Source organism: Notolepis coatsorum (assembly GCF_963971535.1).
Source record: "Notolepis coatsorum genome assembly, chromosome: 9".
Lineage (NCBI taxonomy): Eukaryota > Metazoa > Chordata > Actinopteri > Aulopiformes > Paralepididae > Notolepis > Notolepis coatsorum.
Window position 1 is genome coordinate 111,576,933 of NC_140173.1, and position 18,911 is coordinate 111,595,843.

General features: G+C 44.0%; 1 protein-coding gene across 2 annotated transcripts in view; it reads right to left on the minus strand.

The window, feature by feature from the left end:
- Window positions 1-18,911, minus strand: part of hspa12a (heat shock protein 12A) — a 99,847-nt gene that overhangs the window by 31,167 nt on the left and 49,769 nt on the right. For both annotated transcript variants that reach the window (XM_084322106.1, XM_084322105.1), the window contains exons 4-7: window positions 11,910-12,096; window positions 11,370-11,474; window positions 10,532-10,648; window positions 383-554 (exon numbers count right to left, since the gene is read on the minus strand). In XM_084322106.1, the coding sequence (XP_084178232.1) occupies window positions 383-554; window positions 10,532-10,648; window positions 11,370-11,474; window positions 11,910-12,096 (581 nt within the window). The remainder of the gene's footprint in view (window positions 1-382; window positions 555-10,531; window positions 10,649-11,369; window positions 11,475-11,909; window positions 12,097-18,911) is intronic.

Below are 18,911 nucleotides of genomic sequence, written 5' to 3' on the forward strand. Positions count from 1 at the left end.
AAAAACTAATTTTGTACACATAATAAGACCCAGCGACTTTGGGTCATTGAAAAGCGCTATACAAAATACATTTATTATTATTATTATTATTATTATTATTATTATTATTATTATTATTATTATTATTATTATTATTATTATTATTATTATTATTATTATTATTATTATTATTATAATGGTACACATGGTTTTAAAACAACATCACCATTCAAGCCTGAGATTAGTATGAAAGGTATAATGTATGAAATAATGATTGTGGTATGAAAATATTGCAATTATCACAGAGATTATAACAATTAGTCTATATTCCTTTTGGTAAATATGCCACACTTACAACATCTTGACATCACCTTCATAAGCCTGTGGAGTGGGCGGGACTTACCCTGGGTCATGTTCGCCCCTACATTTTCAGTGGGACTGAAGCCGTTCTGATTGGCCCGGCTGTCCAGGTCTACCATCTGGTGGAGGCGGAGCTTGCGGCAGTAGATTGAAGCTGCTTCTGGCTCCAATGCAATGAGCAGCTGTTCTGGGCTGTCCCGGGAGACCAGGCCAGACTACCAGAGGACAGAGAGAGCACAAATAAAACGGAAATGCATTTAACCCTTTCAGGTGTACAATCACACATATGAGATTATCATTTTGAGAACTGAACATCATAATGATGATGTCACAGTAATTACCAGAGAATTTAGTCAATTAAATTAAACTCATTAACGGAACTCTACTGAGGGACCCATGCTTTCAGACCACAAGCTACAACCTGAAACCCTGCATTCTCCATTTCAGGTTAGTCTCACTAAAGATGAAATATCTCCCTTTCAACAGGTAATTTGACAGAGGGGTGAGGAGTGACCTTCTACCTGGTAAAATATTCAATAATAAAGATCCCATCTCTCATCCCACAATTCATTCCAGCCAATGTCATCCCGATGACAAACGAGAGGACTTCTCAGTTTCTCTGTGCTAGCTCCCTTGTGAACACGCCTCCTGTGGCCACACTTCAATACAATAGCCGCTGTACGCACACCGATAGCCCTGTTGCCTTGGTAACAACTTGCAATGCCGGCACAAGGTCAACAAGAGCCTCCACCAGAGGGAACTGTTTGTCTTTAAACAAGTCTTGCCATCATCTGCCTTCTGTAGGCCTGCTGAAATTACATGGCTTTAGGCCTATTTACGTTGTTTTCAAATGTATTGATAATAGGCACATATTTTAATTATCTTCTGGATTTAATTGTGTACTATTTCGTATTGTATTTGATCCTGTGATGTAATGTAACCACGGCCTGTTTATTTGTATACTGCTCCATATCGTGTGTCACTACAGACTCCAGGGACCACAGCTGATGAGCTTATAGTTACATCTGGTGCACTATATTTATTGTGCATTGTCCCTGTTCTATAAACAAATAAAATAATGAATAAATAAAAACACAGAGAAATTTCAATGAATTATGGCATGAGAGACATTGTGCTGCTTTCAGACCCAATAGAGAGCTAGCTGCTCCATGGCTCTGACGTGTCAGGGTCAAATGTGAGACGTGAATTAGGAGAATTCAACATTGTAATGATTGCGTCACAATGGAGCAATAGAATGGTCGCTATGTGTTGATTGATATATATATATATATATATAAATTGGTGTCTTATTACTGGATCTTGTATACAAGTCAAAGGAACAGTAACATTGTGCTTTTCCAATGTTTTACCTTCTCTACCACAGCACAGATATTAGGCGTTTTCTATTTCAAGCTATTCACTTCATACGCCATTTCTGCCATTGTCTCTTTATTTCCTGTCACTTCGTGATAAATATGCTAGCCACTAGCTAATGTGGATATTCCCAAATCTATCAGCACAAAACTGTTTAGGTAGATCATTTTGTTTATAAGAATTTGCGTCAACTACAGGGGAACCATTGTTTACAGCATTCCTTCATCAATTTATTCATTCATCAATTGAAACCATAAGTGCATGTATTACTAAAGGTTTAATAGCCCTTTGGAAAGGTATGAGGCTCTGGGCAGGGAAAATTACAACAGCAATGAATCACCCTGTACCAAGATTAAACCCTATCATGTTTCATAGCTCTGCAGTCGCCACAGAGAACTACTACTTTTGCCATCAAAGATAGAACCACAGGGGCGTGGTGGTGTTACAAGGCTACAGCTTAATGCTTTGATCCATAATGACATGGAAGAGAGATAGAGAGATAGAGAGAGAGAGAGAGAGAGAGAGAGAGAATTAAGAGGCTGTGGATTGCATCATGGCCCCCAGAGATCTCGACGATGTGGTCTGAGGAGGAGACGGGAAGATGGAGGGAGGAGGAAGAGAGAGAGGATAGGATGACGGAGGGTGGGACGCTTTTCAGCTGCTCTCCCTCCATCTGCCACAAAAAAGAGCCGATCCAGCTAGCTGTATGCTGAGTCACTGATACCCCTCCCCTCTCTCTATTCTCCCTCCCCTCCCCTCTCACGCTTTCTCCCCAACCCTACTTCAAATCCCACTGCAGATATCAGGTAATCAGGCTGTCTAAAGAGCCTCCTCTCCTCCCCTCAGTCTCTCTCTTATCGTTTTCACCCCTTTCTTAGGGTTTGTGTCCATAGGGGACGTTTTATGAGTTGTCAGCTCCTTTCTGTCATTCATTTATATGCTGGAGAAGCGACAGGCGCGCTCCTCTTCCTAGAGCCGCGCCTCACGTTTTATGAGCTCTCGACGGCAGCATTTTTGGCGGAGCGCTCCCAGCTCATAAAGTTGAAACTAGTTAAACTTTTTTGGAAAGCAGCGCGCTCATCAATGTAACTCATCGAGGAAGGGGCGGAGCCGCGGCTGGCGCGAGCTCTGGGGAGACCCAGAAAGACGATCAAAGCTTTTTTTTCTTCTTTTTTCAAATCGGTCCGCCTCGAAAAAAAGGCTATTAGTGGACACATAGCCTTAGGGGCCTTTCTCACTCACGTATTGGGATCGAATCACTGCTCACGGGGGAGTGTTCTCACTCAGACGGACACACCCCTTTTTGGGATCGAACCGCGCTGATTCGTTTTACCCCCCGCTGAACCTGGGACAGTTGGATTAGGTGGTCTCGGAATCGGGCCGTGGGAGCGGGGGGCGTGACACACACAACGTCGTTACTGTCATGCTTGTTTGAATTTTGGGCAGATAACACCACACAGCAACAACTGGAGAATACCCACAAAAACGATATTTATGGGCAATTTGAGAGTTCAGACCTCAACCAAAAACAAGCATGTGGAACCTCACAGCTCAGTGGATGAAAACATGAAGCCACATTACAAAGCACAGCACTTCTGGCTCGCATTAGGCCTGGCAATTTTTATTTGCAATGCTATTTCTATACATTAGTTTCTTGTTTGAATGCATTTATTTCTATTAGACCAGTGGTGCCCAACCAGTCGGCCGTGGTCGACCAGTAGATCAATGACATGTAATATAATTGCCACGAGCGATGGGATAATGTTAGCTGCTGGACAGGCTAAGCTAACTAGCGTTAACTAAGTACCAGGTGAACAATGGGGGGGGGAGGGGGTGGAGGTTTGGAAGGGAGGGGGCATAGTTTATACACAGGTTAAGAGGTCTTGGCGATATATGCCACACAGATTGTATTACTATATTTGTGAGGAGCTTCCATATACATTAGTTTCCTATTCCCCGATTCCTAACCTTACTCAACACCACATGCCTAATCTTAATCCTAACCTAACCCTTAACACGGTCCCCCTTTAAAGCCAGCACTGGCCAAATTTTTATTTATTTATTAAAAAAACAGAGAAGCAAACTACATCAAATACATTCAGGAAAGGTCCAGAAATCCACTGGAGAGGCTAGTTAGTGATGTTCCCTTCTCCACATGAAGAGTAACACTACAGTGTCATCAAAATGAGTTTTCACACACTTTTTCTCACAGCCTCAAAAGTGTTCACTTCTCAGTCTTCACCTTAGGCGTCTACAACTCAAATGAAGAACTATGACTAGGGATGGGCATTTGAAGGCATATGAATATTGAAGTAGTCTATAAAAAAAAAAAAAAGCTTAAGTTAATCAGTTAACCAAGCTACCTAAAGTGTGCAGCCTAGGGCTGGGCGATATAACGATAACGATAAATATTGCGATATATTTTAATAATCGATATCGAATATCGAAATTAAAAAGAAAATTGAAAAATCGTTTTTTTTTAATATATATATATATATATTTTTTTTTTTGACCTGCAACAGGGCAGTTTTAAAATCAGAGACAGTGGACAGACTTGTCTTTCTTGCCTGCAACTTAAAGTAATGGCTTTGCTTGTCCAAATGACAATACTGACCAAATTGAGATTTATTTTTCTCTTGTCCATTTATTTTGTTTGCTTTCTAATTTAAAATACAGTTTGAAACCGTCTGTACACAGTAGGCTATGTGTGCTAGCAGAACTAGACTCCAGTCACGAGTCACGGTGCACATGTGTGGTGGTTTGTCCACCAAAAAAGCGCCAAAAAATCGAAAATAAACTGGCAGAGCCAGAACTGTTCAACTCCCCTGGAGCCACAGCCAGCAGAGAAGCCGGTTTACTTTCGCTTTTAAACCAGCTGCAGCCTGAGAACTGGAGTGTGAGGGGATGTAACACTAAAGATGGCGGCAATGACAAAGAATTGCTACAAAATAAACATACATCTGTTGTTAAAAAAAAAAAAAAAAAAAGTTTAATACTTATAACAATTCGATAATTATCGATATCGAGAAATATGATAACATTATCATATCGTTATCGCGATATGATTTTTTTCCATATCGCCCAGCCCTAGTGCAGCCCACTCATAATGTCGCTTGAAGGTCTTCTGTGATCCTCGCCTTCACTAAACAAATAATCCTATTTGCAACTGTTTACCATGTATTAGTCAAATATACGTATAAGGAAATCAAATCGAATGTTACATTTATTGGACACAGAAGAAAAAAAATCAGTTTGCTGAATCAGTGCAGTTGATGTAAACAAAACCATTTTGAATAGTCGAATACCAGTCAAATAACTGCCCATCCCTAACTATGACTATGAACTTCGTCTTCACAATTATAGTAATACAAGTACACACACACACACACACACACACACACACACCACACACACACACACACACACACACTATCACTTGTGCTTCTCGCACTGTTCTCTCTCACTCTTTCTCCTTTCTCTCATCCCTCCCTCATCCCTCTCTCTCTCTCTCTCTCTCTCTCCCTCTCCCTCTCTCCACACAGCCACACCTCTTTGGTCACTGCAGTGACTCAGTGAGTCAGACAGGCTACAGACACACCCAGATGACCCTTTCATACATATCCCTCACGTATGCATGTTTCTGGCCTCTGCATAGTCATGTGGCTGTACAGGCCAATGCATGATCCACACGTTTTGCCACATGAGGGTCAGGGGGGGTCTATACATGCTGCTGTATTCTCCTCTCTGCCTCCACACACGCCCATAAACCCCCCCCAAACACACACACATGCCCATAGCCCCCCCTCCACACGCACACATGTCTGCACACACACACACACACACACACACACACACACACACACACACACCCATAACCCCTCCACACACACACACACACACACACACACACACACACACACACACACACACACACACACACACACACACACACACACACACACACACACACACACACCACCCTCTGCGCTCATCACTCTGTCGTGGGAACACACACACCAATAAATATTAGAACTCTCTGACACATGCATCTATCTATATGCTTAAGTGTCCATGTGACTTTATTATGTAGCCTAAAGCGTAACCTTAAATTGAGAATAGCTGAACAGCTATAAGAAATTAAAACATGGATTAAACTATTGCGAGGCACTACAAGGAAAGAAACCATGATTCTGCCACCTCCCTTAAATTCACAGCGATAGAGAGTGGCAATATCATGAATCAGTTATTGAAAAGGGAAGCCTATTGGATATATACTCTAGTCTCAACAATTTTCTCAAGTCCATTTCTCAAGTTTAAAGTTCAAGTTTTGTTTTATTTGTCACATATAAGGTACATTACAGTGAAATGCTTGGTATGAGCACCCTGAGAGTGTGCTTCATACAGTCAAAAAATACAGTAAAATAATAAAGACCAAACACTATACACTATACATGGCGATGGCAGCCATGCAAGGTGCCGACCTGTTCATCGGGAGCAGTTAGGGGTTAAGTGGTCAAGGACACTTCAACACGCTGCCAGGAGGAGCCGGGAATCGAACCATGAACCTTCCGATTACTATTCAACCACTCTACCTCCTGTGCCACTGTCGCACCAAATGTATAAATGTACTATGATGAAATGGATTATGTATTTTGTATAGTACCATCTTTCTTTTAATATATATATTTATTTTTTAATATATATCTTTTAAAATATTTGTTCTTATTAAATTAACTTTATACTTTATCATATGTATGGTATGTTATGGAAATGTTTGCATTCTAGATCTGACATTAATTATATCTCATTATCGTATAGAAATTGGAATTGGTATACTATTTTGCATTTGAAGTGCATTTATGTAATGTATGAATGTGAACCTGTTGGATTCTCAATCAGCACCTGATTATGTAAAGGTGCACCTGATGGAAGCACAGAGTGAATCTGATGAAGCAGCAGTTTTCAGTCTTCTTTTAATGTAATGCACTAATAAAAGTGTCAAGTATTCTGGTGTGAGCTGGAATATTGTTTTTGTTTTACTGTGAGACGTGTTCTACTCACTGTAGTTTGTTAATCTCTCTCTCTCTCCCCACCCCACCTCTCTCCCTGTCTCTCTCCCCCTCACCTCTCTCTCCCCACCTCTCTCTCTCTCCCCACCACACCTCTCTCTCTCTCTCCCCACCACACCTCTCTCTCTCCCCACCCCACCTCTCTCTCCCTGTCTCTCTCCCCACCTCACCTCTCTCCCCGCACCTCTCTCTCGCTCTCCCCACCCCACCTCTCTTTCTTTGTCTCTCTCCGGACCCCACCTCTCTCTCTGTTTCTCTCCCCACCCCACCTCTCTCTCTTTGTCTCTCTCTGGACCCCACCTCTCTCTCTGTATATCTCCCCACCCCACCTCTCTCTCTCTTTCTTTGTCTCTTTCCCCATCCCACCTCTCTCTCTCCATCTGTCTCTCTCTCCACCCCACCTCTCTCTTTCTCTCTCTCTCCCCACCCCACCCCTCTCTCTCTCCCCACCCCCTCTCTCTCTTTGTCTCTCTCCCTACCCTACCTCTCTTTGTCTCTCTCCCTACCCTACCTCTCTCTCTCCCCACCCCACCTCTCTCTCTCTCTCCCCACCACACCTCTCTCTCTCTCCCCACCACACCTCTCTCTCTCCCCACCCCACCTCTCTCTCTCCCCACCCCACCTCTCTCTCCCTGTCTCTCTCCCCACCTCACTTCTCTCCCCGCACCTCTCTCTCTCTCGCTCTCCCCACCCCACCTCTCTCTCCCCACCCCACCTCTCTCTCTCTGTTTCTCTCCCCACCCCACCTCTCTCTCTTTGTCTCTCTCCGGACCCCACCTCTCTCTCTGTATATCTCCCCACCCCACCTCTCTCTCTCTTTCTTTGTCTCTTTCCCCATCCCACCTCTCTCTCTCCATCTGTCTCTCTCTCCACCCCACCTCTCTCTTTCTCTCTCTCTCCCCACCCCACCCCTCTCTCTCTCCCCACCCTCTCTCTCTTTGTCTCTCTCCCTACCCTACCTCTCTCTCTCTCCCCCCTCTCTCTCTCCCCACCCCACCTCTCTCTCTCTCTCCCCACCCCTCTCTCTCTCTCTCCCCACCCCACCTCTCTCTCTCCCCCCACCCCACCTCTCTGTTTCTCTCCCCACCCCACCTCTATCTCCCCCCCCCCTCTCTCCCCACCCACCTCTCTCTGTCTCTCTCCCCACCAACCTCTCTCTCTCTCTCTCCCCACCCCACCTCTCTCTCTCCCCCCACCCCACCTCTCTGTTTCTCTCCCCACCCCACCTCTATCTCCCCCCCCCCTCTCTCCCCACCCACCTCTCTCTGTCTCTCTCCCCACCAACCTCTCTCTCTCTCTCTCCCCACCCCACCTCTATCTCTCTCTCCCCCTCTTCCATTGATTTTTATTTTGTAGCCGCTCCCATCAGCACCACTCCATGTCCTCCATCAGTGTGTAGGTCAGCCCAGCACTGCTTGTGTGTGTGTGTGTGTGTATATTTGTGTGTATGAGTACGTGTGTGCGTGTGTGTATGAGTGTGTGTGCGTGTGTGTGTGTGTGTGTGCACGTGTATGGGCATGCATGTGTGTATGTGTGTGTGTGTGTGTGTGTGTGTGTGTGTGTGTGTGTGTGTGTGTGTGTGTGTGTGTGATAATATGAGTGTATATCTTGATATAGACTCATTACTGTCTGGCCCTGCAGACCTTGAGCATCCACCAACAGCTCTCTCTCTCTACATCTCTGTGTGTCTCTCTCTCTCTCTCTCTTCTACAATACATCACAGTACAGCAGCAGCCCCCCCCCCCTCTCTCTCTTCTACAATACATCACAGTACAGCAGCAGCCCCCCCCCATCTCTCTCTCTCTCTTCTACAATACATCACAGTACAGCAGCAGCCCCCCCTCCTCTCTCTCTTCTACAATACATCACAGTACAGCAGCAGCCCCCCCCCCATCTCTCTCTCTCTCTTCTACAATACATCACAGTACAGCAGCAGCCCCCCCCCTCCTCTCTCTCTTCTACAATACATCACAGTAGCAGTAGCAGCCCCCCCCTCCTCTCTCTCTCTCTCTACAATACATCACAGTACAGCAGCAGCCCCCCCCCCTCCTCTCTCTCTCTCTACAATACATCACAGTACAGCAGCAGCCCCCCCCCCCCTCCTCTCTCTCTCTCTACAATACATCACAGTACAGCAGCCCCCCCCCCTCCTCTCTCTCTCTACAATACATCACAGTACAGCAGCAGCCCCCCCCCCTCCTCTCTCTCTCTACAATACATCACAGTACAGCAGCAGCCCCCCCCTCCTCTCTCTCTCTCCTCAACAATACATCACAGTACAGCAGCAGCCCCCCCCCCCTCCTCTCTCTCTCTCCTCAACAATACATCACAGTATGGCAGCAGCCCCCCCCCTCCTCTCCTCAACAATACATCACAGTACAGCAGCAGCCCCCCCCCCTCCTCTCTCTCTCCTCAACAATACATCACAGTACAGCAGCAGCCCCCCCCCCTCCTCTCTCTCTCCTCAACAATACATCACAGTACAGCAGCAGCCCCCCCCCCTCCTCTCTCTCTCTCCTCAACAATACATCACAGTATGGCAGCAGCCCCCCCCCCTCCTCTCTCTCTACAATACATCACAGTACAGCAGCAGCCCCCCCCCCTCCTCTCTCTCTCTCCTCAACAATACATCACAGTACAGCAGCAGCCCCCCCCCCTCCTCTCTCTCTCTCCTCAACAATACATCACAGTACAGCAGCAGCCCCCCCCCCTCCTCTCTCTCTCTCCTCAACAATACATCACAGTATGGCAGCAGCCCCCCCCCCTCCTCTCTCTCTACAATACATCACAGTACAGCAGCAGCCCCCCCCTCCTCTCTCTCTCTCTCTACAATACATCACAGTACAGCAGCAGCCCCCCCCTCCTCTCTCTCTCTCTACAATACATCACAGTATCACAGTACAGCAGCAGCCCCCCCCCCCCTCCTCTCTCTCTCTCCTCAACAATACATCACAGTACAGCAGCAGCCCCCCCCCCCCTCCTCTCTCTCTCTCCTCAACAATACATCACAGTATGGCAGCAGCAGCAGCAGCCGGCAGGCTGGGTGGTGAAGATAATCATGCACAGTCATCATTTCAGCCCACCTGCAGTACCCCTGACTACCTGTAGAGGGCTTGTTCTAGAGCAGAAGGGAGGTGCCCTCTGGAGGATGCAGTGAGTGATGCTGGGATGTTGCATCATCTAAAAGCTAAAGGTTTCTCAGCTTTCACCCAGCCGAGGTATTACAATCAGTGATGAAGGCAAGGAGAGGAAACTGGAAAGCAGGTATTATACCGTTTGGATGTGCATGTATGTGTGTTTGCATATGAGTGTATGTGTAGTTTGTGCATGCACATCTGCCCTCATTTGAAATCGTCCACAGAGTCAGATGAGAAGAGTGATATCGATTTCCTCTCTGTGCATCAGTTTTGGAGTTGTAAGTTGTATTTCTTCACTTTTGACGGAGCTAGGCTAGCTGCTCCCTACTGCTTCCAGTCCTTGTGCTAAGCTAGGCTAGCATGTACCTGGACCTCTCTCTGGGGCTACTGGACACACATAAATGAAAGGGATATCAATCTTCTTGTCTGACTCTGGAAGGAGATGGCAAATAACTGTATTTCCCAAATCCGCAGAGCTAATGGTGCTAATGATGGAGCATCGCCGTCGGTTGTGTGATAGTAAAGGGCTAACCTTCTGTCGTGTGGCAGTGAAAGGGTTAACCTTCTGTCGTGTGGCAGTGAAAGGGTTAAGTGTGTCAGATCTCAGCCCACCTTGTACGCAGCCTCCCTCATGAACTGCTTGGCCGGCATCTTCCAGATGGCTGGTACAGTGATCACCCATCTCACATCGTTGTTGTCAAACTCACTGCCCGTCTGGTCGCTCAGCTCCTGTAGAAAAACACACAATCAAACATGACATCCAATCTCCACACCCTGATACAATTATACCCCCTCCAACACCAAGAGAGAGGGAGTTGAATATACAGTAGTATGGATAGTTCAGATATGGACTTTGTTTACAGCTTTGACCACTGGTTCAGTCTAGTCTAAACCTAAGGTAGTATCTATTAATTTGTATAATATTATTTCCATACTATTATACAGCTCAGTTTCAATTTGTGAATATGGACATGTCTCTCCTTAAGCTGAACATCAGAGAGACACGACTCTAGTGATGATGTCATCAAGAGACAAATCCTGGAGCTGCTTCATAGACAGTGATTGGTGGGACAACTCCCAGGTCACTATGATAGTAACTAAGTGATTTTACTGGGATATGAGGACACTATGACAGTAACCATGGTGATTTGAATTTGTATCAGTGCTTAAGACTACAGTACTTTTAGTGTTTAAGATAATACAGTACCTTTAGTGCTTAAGATAATACAGTACCTTTAGTGCTTAAGATAATACAGTACCTTTAGTGCTTAAGATAATATAGTAAATTTTGTGCTTAATTAAGATAATATAGTACATTTAGTGCTTAAGATAATACAGTACCTTTAGTGCTTAAGATAATATAGTACATTTTGTGCTTAATTAAGATAATACAGTACCTTTAGTGCTTAAGATAATACAGTACATTTGAGTGATTAAGATAATACAATACCTTTAGTGCTTGCTCCTTAAAGAATGCCAGTGCATATGCAAATATATCCAGAGCTTTCACCCTCTTGCCATTGGCCGCCTGGATGTCTGTGTCAGTGGAGAGATTCTGATTGGGGCAGAAAATAAGAAAGGAGGAGTTAAAAAGGTGTTCCGTCACTCAAATAATTTAAATGAAACACTGTACAAGATAGGCAGACAGACTGATGATGCAAATACACCCTGAGCTGCTCCTTAATAGCCCATTCACGTTAGGCCCATTCCCTGTGGTGACTGATGTGCAGCAACAGCAGCAGTTCCTGGCAGGAATCCCTCTGACTTGGCAGGACAAGAGAGAAACACCGGAGTTTGCTGCAATGTCAGCTCAGAGTAGCCAAGCTGCCACCCTCACGCCGCACAAGGACACAGTGACTGAGTAATGATGAAGGAAGCCTCTGTGTGTGTGTGTGTGTGCGTGTGCGTGTGTGTGTGTGTGTGTGTGTGTGTGTGTGTGTGTGTGTGTGCGTGTGTGTGTGTGTGTCTGTGTGTGTGTGTGTGTCCTTACTGGGGTGGTGTGGAGCTTCATCTTGAATTTCTCCAGGTAGAGCCAGTGTTTAGACTCAGTGGGGTCCAGGTCGTGGTAGAAGTCACGTGCTGCGTAGCCAAAACTATGGAACTTCCTGTCAGGGGTCATCAGGATGGTGGTGGGAGTCTTCTGATTGGACACACCAGGGTCCCCGCCCTCCCAGCGCCTAAGAGTGTCAGTCATTTTTAGCCAATACAGACGTCAATCATACCCAAATGACCAGTTGCCTTCTCATATTTTCTGTATAGTGAATGTGAAATTATTTTGGTATTTATTTATTCAAATCAGTATACTGAACTTTGGTTTGGACTTATTTTCAATGTGAACACATTTTTAAATGTGTGGAAAAGTATCAAGGGAGTACTATCCAGCATAATATGACAGTGAGTAATCTGAATATTAAACAGCAACATGCAAAACAACACTATGAAACCACACAGTGACTAGTCAATTCAGAATGCCTTTGAATACATTTGCATAATAGGGTTCTCATCGATACTTCTCTGATCTCAAAGCTTACAAAAGACTCACACTCTATATATATATATATATCCAAAATGGATGTCCCTTTTATCTTTCTCTTGTCATTAAAGGGTAAGGGTAATTTTTAAACCCTAGCCCTAATTCCTACTTACCAGTGATGTTGTCAATGAGTAGAGTCCTTTCTCAGCGCAATTCATGCAGTTATTCATACTGGAGACTCACAGCTCTGGCTAGTTAGGAGCAAGACCCATGCAAAGTCAATGGGGCCACGCTTCAGTCTGTACAAGCTCTGAAACAAATGCTGAAAGCCACTCCACAGTGCACCCAAAGTAGGTTTCCACATGTATTTCAGAGGTTGTACAGACTGGAGCACGCCCCCATAGGCCCCAGTGTTTGTGTGGTTAACTAGCCGGAGCTGCATGTGTACAGTATGAAGAACAGCATGGATTGTGCTGAGAAAAGACTCTGCTTAGACAATACGGCTAGAGGTGCAAGATTCTGAATTTACCCTTTAAAATCTCTGAGAAAAGGCTATGTGAAGTTGACATCTAGGCTAATTGAGCAGCACTATTGTAGTTCTGGGCAAATGAAGGCCAACTATTATTAGCATTAGCTTTATTCCACAGATTGGAGTGCGCTCAATGCGTGCTAAATGCATGATGGGATTAGGTAATAGGTCGTCTCACTAGGGGAGGCCTGCTGTGACGTAAATCATTTGGGGGATTTAGGGGGAAACTAGATGCGCTTTTGCTAATCTGAATTATGGTGGGGATGATGGGGATTATATATTATTTGGCAATGTGATTGAAATTGAGAAGTCACACTGCAGGATTTTTATATTTTCTCGCCACCGGAATTATATGGGGCGGCTATGGCTCAGGGGTAGAGCGGGGCGTCCAACGATCGAAGGGTTGGTGGTTCGAATCCCGCTCAAGCCCATGTCCATCCCATTGCCGTTGTGTCCTTGGGCAAGACACTTAACCTACTTGCCTCGTATGAATGTGTATGAATGTGAATGAATGTTGGTGGTGGTCGGAGGGGGCGTAGGCGATGATTATTCGCCACGCTTCCATGAGTCTGCCTCAGGGCAGCTCTGGCTGCAATTGTAGCTTACCACCACCGGTATGACTGTGTATCCAGTCAGTGTGTAGGCCAATATTCAGGTCTATCTAAGTAAGTAAGTAAGTAAGTAAGTAAGTAAGTAAGTAAGTAAGTAAGTAAGAACGTAAGAACATTTTATAGCACCCTTCTCAGCACAAGTGCACAGAGTGCTTCACAGCATTTTAAAACATCAGTAAAAATACAAGAAATAAAACATGTGAAGAGAAGAAAAAACATTCAAATGAGCTAAAACAACAGAATAGACAAAAAAAAGACATAAACAGAAAGAAACAGCTATGGGTGTTTAAAATACCTGCCTATAGAAGTACATTTTTAGCTCCCTTTTAAAAATGAGCTCTGAGGGAGCGTTTTTCAGGTTTAAATGGAGGGTGTTCCAGAGCCTTTGGGCAGTCACCGCAAAAGCTCGGTCCCCTATTGTTTTGAGTCTGGTCCTGGGCACCACCAGGAGCTTCTGATGGGACAACCACAGCCTAAAATATGTAATATGTAATATACAAATGACTACAAATATGAGTTGTTCACATGTCTGTGTTTAAAGCCTTTCGTAAAGAGAATGGTTTCAATTGGGCTTTCTGAGGGCACATCTTGAGCTAGGAAATTAGGAACTGGCTGGCATTTTCTGAAAAGCTATTAGCAACTCAGGTTCGTTTTTCAATAGTTACACCATTCAATCATATTCCTGGGCCATTGTGCAGGCCCTGCATCAACGAAGACAGACGATGAATGCTAATGCCCAAGTCTCAGGGAAAAGAATGTCCAATGCTCTGTATCAAAACACCAATGCACCCCCATCCATTCAGAGGCATTTATTCAGGAATTTCTTCACTTTGGAGAGCTAGCTACAAACAAGAGCTCTGTGCTAAGTGTTAGCAAGAGCGAATCCTTCTCTATCAAGTGGTAGAAAATTAGCATAGGCTATTGTTCAAAATATAATTGATCTGAAAATTAAAAGAGCTAGCTAAAAGCACATAGGCTAGTAAAGTTGGCCTAGGCTATTCGAAACGGTGGTGTTCCCTTGACACAACGTGGGCATCTTCTACCCATCCTTTCTGAGGCCTTACACTGAGAAGCCATTGTTTGGGTAAGGATTTGGAGCGCAGATGGCTGAATCCAAACCAATAATCTGTGGGATCTGGAGTTGTTTACACTGCAAGTCTGGTAGCACTAGTGAAAATATCTTGACTTGACTCTTATCTGATGATCAGACTTAATGACCCTTGTGAGGAAAGAATTCCCAAATCTATGCCCTTGAAAAACCTTTTTACGTTTACGTTTATCATGTAATATTAAGATGATTATTTGGCCTGAGAAAACTCTCTCTTTAAAAACAGAAATCATCCTTTAAGTCTGTCTGGCTTTGAGTAAACTGTGTTGCATTGTCTTTAAAATGAATTTGTTATTTTTACAGTGATGTCCGTGCCTTCATTTTATAGATTTGCCCATGACTCAGCATAGAAAAAAGCTAGCAAAAAAACAACATTTTGGCTTGAAGATCTGCAAGCTTGAAGTTGCGGCACTGTGGCCGCCATGAATAATACATGTTAAACCATCTCTCGGCTGTTTTCAGACATATCTTCATACATACATACATACTATGGCGATCCCTTTCAAATGTGTTACAAGCTACGAATCAACAGACAAAAACAATCCAAGCCAATCTAAGTGTTGATGTCCCCATTTCAAAATGGTGGAAGAAATACCATGCTCACACGCTGTTAGGAACACCATTAAATTAATTAAAACATATATTTATACAGCCGTGAACACACTCCTGAAAATAGTTAAATTGTATTGCATTGCAAAGTCAATGTTTCAAGCATTGTAATGCAATATAATCTAACTATTTCTGGGAGGAAATAGAGTGTGCGAGCCCTACCATCTATTATAATCTGCTCTACAACTCAGTACCTATAAAATATATTATAATATGTTCTATAACTCATCTATAAAATGGATGTGAGTATGTCTACCTAAGAACCATTTACCAAAATACCCACAGCTTGTAAACCATAGTGTGAACCTGGAGACTTAACAGTTAACACTATACGTGAGACAACGGTAAACAGCTGTCAGCTTGTGACGGCGTGGGGGGCAGTGGACTCCTGTGGTTCCTGGCATGTCAGGGGCGAGTTCCTTGACCTCTGGGGGCACGTGACTCCAGATCCCACCGTGGCAGGCCAGCTAGTTTCACAGCTTAACACATTCCCGCCCAAGCACGGAGATATCCATGTTTCGATTCAACCCGTTGTGGACAGAGGCACGGATATATCCGTGGGAAGTTGTTATTGCTTTTATTCCATTTTAATAACCTATTCAAAGTCGCCGAGCGGCACTGCAGATTTACCCTACTCTATGAATTCGAGAAGGTGCAATACCGGCCAGATCCTCTTAGGGGCGCTATCGCGCTAATGCAGTGTGCCCTGTGGCTGAACGGATCAGTCTTTTTTTTTTTTTTTTACTTTCAATGGAGATTTCAGTAGCAGGATTCTGGATGTGCAGCATGTAGCTTGGATTACGTTTCGGATCACAGATTTCACCATGCAATAAGGGGATTTATCATCAGCCAATGGACATATCGATCTACCAGATGGCGATCGATATCGGGGAAATGCTCGGGGGGATCAGCCCGGACCACGGTAAGATCTTTTTCACGTAAATTACAGCCCGATCGGGCATTGTTTTGATAGCTATCCAGGCGATCGGCCTATGTGGCTAGTTAGACGAACACGGTTATTGGTCATCAATAATAATAAACAACGTCCCCCGCCCCCCCCCCCCTTTCATGCATACATGCTTTGGGATCGTCCCGATCATATGCAGTTTGAGTTATTTCTGTAGCATCAGTAAAACGGAAATGCCATTGGATATAACGTTAGCAGCTATTAGCCCTATATCTAGCCTTCCAGAAAATATACTAGTCCCAAATCCCGTATAACGCTTATATTCACGGCGCTATAAAATTAGAACCTATTGATGATTTTTTTTTCTTTAAGCCATTTTGAAGGGACGGTTTATGGACTCAATTGACAATGAGAATGGACAGATAGCAATACTATAAAGTATAGATTTAGCTGTACAAACAGCCCCACGTTTGTTTACATTCCCCGGTCCTCTTGACATTAATTAGACTCAGCCCAATGGCCCCGAATGTGTTAATGAACCAGGTTCCCCTACGGTCACACTGAGTGCAACAACAACAACAACAAAAATGCAATATGCAAAGTACATGCGGAATCTAACACAAGGATCCCATATCTCCAATGGAGACAGGTCAGGAGTGGTTATTGTGCCATTATTAACACTTTGGGTGCCGGGAAACGCTTTACAGCATCATTCCCGGCCATGCTCAAGTTGCCGAAGGACGCTTTACAGCGTCTTTAACACTTTGGCTGCCATGGGTTAAATTCATTATCAACCGTAGGTTGCCGGCTCTATTTGTTTATAGAGAAAGTCCCCTTCTTTGCAGGGCTATAACTTTTTAAATTCTATTGCTACATTGCCATTATTAGGGCCCATTCAAAGTCCTATATGTATTGTTCATTGTGTAGCAACGTTAAACTTTTTCATTCACATATTCATAGTAAAGTATGGTCTAATGTATAAGTATGTTTTCATCTCTTTCTGCAGCTTTCTCCAGAACGTGATCTATAGCCCCAAATACATTATATTGATGATGCAATACAGTTTTATGGCAATCAGCGCGATATAAAAAATTCCAACTAGACGTACTTCTAGAAGTTACTACACGTCATCTGATGTTGACCGGATGGGCTAGGGGGCGTTTATAATTCCGTGGGCAGCGTTATACCAATCATCTAATGTGGGTAAAATGTTTATAATAGCAGTTAGTATCGAAGACGGTAACTTTACACGCTAAAACTCACCCCAGTCTCCGCGCGCCGTTGGGCGATCATCGTAGAGTACAAATTTTACCATTATGGGATGTCGATTTACCCGGTCCATCTCCAGCTTGTATAATGGTATATACGTCCAAATCATGTTGTTTATCGAGTTATTGGCAATCGATCGCTATGTAGTGTGTCGAGATAGAGTCCCGGAACCTATAGCTAGTGCCCGGAAGTAATACGGCCGACCAGCACAATCTCCATAGCACTTCCTGTTAAGCGATTGCGCCGATCGGCCACCAGATGGCGCTCCTGAACCGCCAGAGAGCTCAGTGGGTCCTCCTGGTGGATCTCAGGCCAGCGGAGGGGAAATATGAATCCGATCCCAGATTTTTGAAATATTGATATTAAACTTGAGCATGGCCGGGAATTACGTGTTTAGGCGTTTTCCGGCAGCCAAAGTGTTAATATCAATATTTCAAAAATCTGTGATCGGATTCATATTTCCCCTCCGCTGGCCTGAGATCCACCAGGAACATATGACCCACACTAGATGAATGATATAACGCTGCCCACGGAATTATAAACGATCCCCCGCCCATCCGGTCATCATCAGATCATACGTAGATCATTCTAGAAGTACGTCCAATTGAAATTTTTTATATCGCCCCGATTGCCATCAAACTGTATTTCATCATCAATATAATGCATTTGGGGCTATAGATCACGTTCTGGAGAAAGCTGCAGAAAGAGATGAAAACATACTGATTAGACCATACTTTACTATGAATATGTGAATGAAAAAGTTTAACGTTGCTACACAATGAACAATACTTATAGGACTTTGAATGGGCCCTAATAATGGCAATGTAGCAATAGAATTTAAAAAGTTATAGCCATGCAAAGAAGGGGTACTTCTCCATAGACAAATAGAGCTGGCAATCTATGGTATATCATGAATTTAACCCATGGCACCCAAAGTGTTAAACATAAAATACTACATTCATAAAATGTATTCTGGTTGTTAGTCAATATCCAGCCTAAAACGTTGCTGCTTGATATACTTTAGATTTTAGTGTCTCAATATATATTTTCTTTGCCACTTTGATTCACTGATAAATATAATTTATTTCATCATGATAACACGGCAGGAAGCTAGCAAACAACAACACCCAGTTTAGCTCAGGCATCCGTTTCAATGCGAGAGTAGGATAAAACGTATGCATCGATACTTGCCAGTAGTGTAACCAATGCATAAACACTAGCATTATTTCCCATGCTTGATTCTTGATTCTCAATTCTTCTTGATTCTCAATTCTTCTTGATTATTCTTGATTCTCTCAGACCAAAGTGATATCTTGGAACTAGCCCCAGTGTGTAGTAACTGCTTACGCAACAGGGCTAGTTCCAAGATATCACATTGGTCTGAGAGAAGAATCAAGCATTGGAAATGTGCAAGGACGTATGTTTTCTGTTGGATGGTTAAAACCTTTGTTGGCATGTTGTGGTGTAGATTGAAACTATTTAGTTT